Raw genomic sequence first — 6,310 nt, 5'->3', positions numbered from 1 at the left:
CGGTGCAACTGAGCCGTCACGGCAGAGGAAACCCGAGCACCTACAGCCACAGCCTGTGCATCCCACAGGGATGCCTCCCACATTTGCTTCAGGTTAGCACTACCCTGGGCTGCCCACTGCTCTGGCCAGCAAAAAGACACACAAGCAAACATGCACAAGCTAACTTCATTACAGCTTTTCCTGAAATCAGAGTTGAGGCCTGCGTTTTCTTCCACTTGTGACACAGCTTGAAAACAATAAAAAAACCCCACCCATCCACCCAACCAGAAGAAAATATACCACCCCCACCCCAGCCCCAAACACCCCGCATTCAAATTCAGTAGGGTATTAAGATGCCCTGTGAAAACGTGCCAGCGTTTTTAGTTGGAATCAATCTTTCTCTAAATGTACATGGGCCATCCTCCTTCGTCAGTCAAATACGACACTCTGGAAATCTTAACTCCTGGCTACAACTCATATATATGTACACATTAACTGCACACGCTCCTCACTTGTTTTTGTTTGGGTGTTTTGGTTTTTTTTTTCCTAACATTTTGCAGGAAGCCATTCTAAGCACTGGGAACAGACCATCATCTCCTCTTTCAAAAGAAGAAACTTACTGCAGCGGCCTCTCCAGTCCAAATGGTTAGGAATCCAATACACAACAACCTTGCAGAAATCATCTGCCAGATTTATTATTCTACCTGAAAACCCCAAACAAACCAAAACAAAAAACAAAACAAAAAACAAAAAAAAGAAAGAAAAAACCCAAAGAACAAAAAAGTAGAATAAAAACAGATTTTAAATAAACTTCTTAGGTACATTTTTAAAAGGGTTAATCAGTTCAGTGAAAGACTTGTATCTTCTGCTGAGAGATCATGTAATGTTGGTCTGATTGCTTGCTTTGTTCAGTGAGTCACTACCATATACAGACATATATATATATTTCTTCTTAAATATTACACATTTGATGCACTTTTTCCTCTCCTTTTTTTTTTTTCCTTTTTTTTTTTTTTTTTTTTTACTTTTTTGTCCAACCCCTTTCCCAAATACCCACATCCTGCCACAGGCAAGAGGCGCTCCATGCTGACATTAAAGAACCAAAACCAATCCAAGAACTTTTGATCAAAGCATGTTTCATTTGAACCTTATTTCAATGGAAACCACATTTTTAAAACAATTTCACTCAACCTTTTCCCTTTCCTTTTTGCCAATTCTGCAATTTTAGACTTCTGATTCTGGGATTACCAAAAATTTAAGTGCCATTGAGACTTACAGATGACAGGTGACATATTAAGGCATATATAAACTCCCATAAAATATGTTGTCTTATGGATCTGAGTAAACTGAATACCTACCCAATTTTTTCTATGCACCTGTGGTTTCTAGTGACCACCGTTTCTTACCTTTGATTAACTGCATATTAAAATATTCATAGCTTAACTACTTTCTTAACTGACAGGATAGAAAATTAACCAACCACCTAGGATTGTCTTTGAAATCCATCCATTATGATGAAAATTCTACTTGTTGTTTTATGTTTATGCACTCATTTTCCTCCTGCTTCTCAGGAATACAGGAAAATGAGGTACTCCATATAGCACCTATTTAAATTTCACTGGGCACAAAAAGAAATCCAGATCTTACCCCCGCTCTTTCCCTTCAAACTAGGAAATACTACATTTCAGAAAAGGTGCTCATAAATATTTAGAACTTTTAGGGTTTTGTCAGGGTTATTTTTTGTTTGTTTGTTTTACATGTAGAATAGCATGTGTGGCTTGTGTTCAAGATTACCCCTCTCAAAAAAGAAAACAATTTGGAAAAATAACAAACCCCCCCAACCCCTCAAAATTTAAATTGTCTTCTGAGCGTATCTGATCACATTTACATTTAGCGTCCACAACAAGTTGATTGGTAACATCAGTGCCAGCACTACAACGTCATACAGCGACTTCATGGTATTCCTTGACAGTTCGTCTAAGTCTCCGTTCCACTGAAAATTACAAAAGGTTCTGCAGAGCTTTCCTCAGCGAGCTGAAGCTTACTAGTCATTTGTGGATGCGCATAAAAGCTGCTTATAGCACAGCTATGGCGTAAGCTATTTTCTAAGCAATAAATGGTTCAAGTCATCTATTTTGTCCTGAAATGCTACCTGTAGTTACAGCATTGCTTATAAATGGTCATAGTAAATTCAGCATCAAAGAGAATATTACAGAAAAAGACAGCAGCAGAAGCATTAGCATTATCTAGTATTTATATATGTTATCAACATAACACAGCAGTAAAAGGTTTAAATGCATATTAATGGGTACCGTGTCTAAAAATTACTAAAGTACCTATTTAGTGTATTGGATATTTTTCTCAAGGAGTGCTTGCTGTGTCTAAACAGCATTATTAGATATGTGACTTAGTACAGTTAATTCCTATTGATTAAATAACTTATTTATGTACCAAAGGAAATGGAAGGATACAAAATGTTTTCTCCCTCCCAATCATGATCCTGTATTTAATGCTGACATGATCATCAGAAAGCCTACCACATGTAATTACTACCCTCAAATGGATCTTGAAAGGTCTAAGCCATAGGATGGGACATATATGCATAGCAACGTGGCACCAGATACAGCATGCAGCTTGCAGTCTGAAGTCTGGGATTTTGCTGCTTGGTCACTGTACTTATGGCCACTCTGTCGCCACTCTGTCATTCAGTAATTAAATAGGATTTTTTTGTAGGCCATACTGAAAGAAAAAAAAAAAAGACAAGAAGAAAAAAAAGGAAAAACTCTTGTGAGATCTGGTTGTTTTCAGAGGCAAGGTGCAAGGTCTGCCGTGCAAGCTTCTAAATTAAATGCTGTGGTATATGCTTTCTTTCTCCTTTGTAACTGCAGAAAGACAATTAAGAATGGCAAGAAACAAATGCCCTAGGCATGCTGTGCTGATATCATCATCAAGTGGTTATTTTGCACAATAAGAATTAACTGTACTATGGATACCCAGAGAAAATGTACAATATCTTATGCTGATATGAAACAAAACAGACATGATATAGCTTTTTTTGTACTTAAAACCTGTATGTTCCCTTCCCAAACTTAAGTAAAAAGCAAACCCACCCTTTTCCTCCTGTTACACAGAATAACGTTTAGGTTCCAACCCTCCCCTTTCAAATAAAGTGCACTGTCCATGGCAGACCATAGGAGTAATGCAACAGGAAAAGCCCCTTTTAGTGTACTATTTAAAAAACAAACTGAAGTCGGTTCAGCTTTCCTCTGGGTCTTGTGAAAGAGGAGAAGCCCAAGGGAGGGGGAAAACATCCCCTTCACTGTCACTGTTGTTAATAGACATAGCCTTCGTTATAGGGGTGGGTGTTGCAGCAGCCACCGTCCTGCATGTAGACCATGCTCTCATCAAAGTGGGACAGAGGCACAGTGTCCTCCTCATTGATGTGGCGCTCCATGTCAGTCTTCAGTAAGGGACGCTGGTTGTCTGGAAAAGCCATGGAGAAAAGCGCTTCAGGGTCGCAAACAAACTTGTAGACATATCTTTCTCCAGCCACCTTAGGACAACAGAAGGGAGAAAAAGATGCAGCGTAAGGCCTCAAGGTTTTGCAAGCCCACGTTCAACAGTCTTGTGAAGAACTCACCTTTGTTACATAATTAATAATGCAATGGCAGAACTGGTAAGGCAATGACCTAGCCTAGAAAGCAGGAATCTGCAGAAGCAGACTGTGCATAACACCCTTGGTTTTGCCACATGTAATATCCAGTTGGAAGAGGGACTAGGTATTGTACTTCTAAACATTTGTTTGCAATCGTTTCCTACACTTCGCCACAAATGGAGCTGTTCTTACTGGGAAATGGAAATGTAAACAAATTGTCACAACAGTGGCAAAATAAAATGACGAAGTCCAACACTTTATGTGTGACATGGAGGAAAGAATCACATTGCACAATAGAGATCTGAATCTCCCTAAATGCAGATTGATTCATACTTACGTATAAAAGCACTTAAATTAATAGTGCATGCTGATTGTACAGGGACAGCGTAAGCAAATACGTAGGCTAATATGTACTTAGCAATTGCTCATGCAAAGCTGGGACATTTGGATTTGCTTATGGGGGGGCAACCTGTCCAAAGATCCTAATGTTTTTGCTTATTCAGAAATAGCACTGAATGTCTGCTCTTCATCTTCCTAAAAGCTAAAGAATGATAAAACCAATACAGAACTGTTGTTTTACTTAAAAAAAAAAAAAAAAGTCTATGTAGTGTCTTTTCAAGCTCCTTATTTAAAAAAATTTGAACTATGTTGCACACTCATGGCTTATTAAAATTATTTTAAAATAAAGACTGGATTGTCTGCTTCTTGTAATGCCAGCTGGCAAGGCACTGGAAGTAAGTCAATGAAGGTGGCAAAAGTGTTGCAAACTTAAGTCTATTCCTATGGATGCAAAATAGTGTGAAGCACCTCCTCAAATTTTCAGCTTATTTATTCTACAAATAATGCAAATTTTTGGTTGAGGGTATATCTGCAGTAGAATTTTTTTTTTCAACAAATTCATGTCAGCTCAGACATGACTGAAGGCTGCATTCAGAAACTGGGCATTTGTATAACCCGTTTTACCATTGCCTAACTTAAAAGGGGAAAAAAATGTGCATACAAACCTTGCAGTAAAGAAACCTGCTATCAATCTACGACCACCACTAGTTTTTCAACATATACTAAATGGCAAGATAGGGTGATCCTAGGGCAAACCTGAAACATTGCTATGTCAGAAAAATAAGCATCCAAACTAGCTTTTAAAATGTGCGTTAAATACAATCTTGTAGTTAATAAGTAGTAGTTTAAGAGGCAGCAAGCTAGCTGTTGATAGTATTTCTAAATTTTCCCTTCTAAATGGATGTGTGGGTTGGGCAGCATTACCAGCCTTATAGAATTCCCATTCTCACCTTTTCAACTTATTTCACTCTGATACTTACTGTTGCCTCCATGCTGCCTTTGAACGGTGCTGCCACAACTGACTATGCAGCTAAGCTGTAACCTGCAACCAGCAACTCCTCTGCCTGAAGCACCACCCAGCAAAATCAAGCACTTCTGCTTCTCCCGGACCAGACCCAATCTACAGTCCACAAAGACTCAATGCACAGTTACGTGACACACAGAAATGGATGAGGCACTGTGCTACTCAAGTACCGTGAGCCTATGCTAGCCCAGACTGTTGTCCAAGTTGACTCCTGGATAGTGAAAAGAAGAGAGCACTACAACGATGCCATAATCAAAGCAAGAGAACTTGTTAACAGGCAGCTCTAAACAGAGACTTCACAAAAACTACCAGAAAAGTTGTCCAGTAACTTGAGCCAAGAGCATTGTTTCCATTCATGGAACTGGCAAAAGGCAGGTTTAAACATATTAGTCACCACAGGTCACAAAACTAATGTGAAAAGATATGGAACAAGTTTTACAGCACAAGGTGTTCGTTATGATCTTTGACCACACCTGCCAGTTTTGTAGATGCAGCAGACAGCTCTCTCCTGTTGATTTCTCAGTCTATCTACATAGTACTGCCCAGCAAGACTTAAAAACATACATTTAAATCAGCAAGACACAGTAGAAGGATGGGCTGAATACTGTCAGCAAGACCAGGCTGTTATATATAAATTATTTTTAAATGTTTCTCATAATTCAGCCTATTATAAATTATTAAATTCCACTTAAAATCGTATTACAACACCACTATTGGTAAAATATTAAAGTATTTGGTATGTTAATAGGTATCGTTTTTCTCCCCTGTTGTGTACTTACCAAAGAAGCCAAGCGCTGGGCAGCTAATTTAGATCTACAAAACATTATTCATACTGTACTCTGTTTGCCTTTCCCAGGTACCAGGAAACTCTTTTGGATATTTTTGAATGTTACCTCTTTCCTTACAATGATGACATGCATTGTGTGAACTAATACCACAGGTATTTTTTTACACAGAAAAAAGTATCTTGATGCATATGCTGGACAGGGTAGGTGAAAAAGCTTAGTGTTTGCCTAAGTAGATGAAAAACCTACTTAAGCAATAGAGTTACAAGTACTCCTTGCAATACACTAGTGAAATCTAATACAAAACTAGCTACTCACCTTTTGCATGATTCCCTTTTCATAGTAATAGCGAAGTGATCGGCTAAGTTTATCATAGTTCATAGCTGGCCTATTTTTCTGAATCCCCCAGCGACGTGCCACCTGCCACAAAAATGGATTAGCATTGATTTGTTAAATGCACTTAACAAGCAGATCTTATCATCAGATACTTTATTTGGGGATGGAAGAGAAGGAACCCTGCAGGTGCAA

General features: G+C 38.5%; 1 protein-coding gene across 4 annotated transcripts in view; it reads right to left on the bottom strand.

Moving 5' to 3' along the window:
* Positions 1-649: 649 nt before the first annotated feature.
* The window catches only part of ETV1 (ETS variant transcription factor 1), a 67,143-nt gene continuing 61,482 nt past the window's right edge, over positions 650-6,310 (bottom strand). For all 4 annotated transcript variants that reach the window (XM_055805934.1, XM_055805932.1, XM_055805933.1 and 1 more), the window contains 2 exons: positions 6,101-6,202; positions 650-3,532 (listed from right to left, as the gene is read on the bottom strand). In XM_055805934.1, the coding sequence (XP_055661909.1) occupies positions 3,311-3,532; positions 6,101-6,202 (324 nt within the window). In that variant the 3' untranslated portion in view covers positions 650-3,310. The remainder of the gene's footprint in view (positions 3,533-6,100; positions 6,203-6,310) is intronic.

The sequence above is a fragment of the Falco peregrinus genome, chromosome 5 (assembly GCF_023634155.1).
Source record: "Falco peregrinus isolate bFalPer1 chromosome 5, bFalPer1.pri, whole genome shotgun sequence".
In the NCBI taxonomy this organism is placed as follows: Eukaryota; Metazoa; Chordata; class Aves; order Falconiformes; family Falconidae; genus Falco; species Falco peregrinus.
Note: the sequence above shows the minus strand (reverse complement) of the source record. Positions and strands in the feature narration are given on the sequence as shown.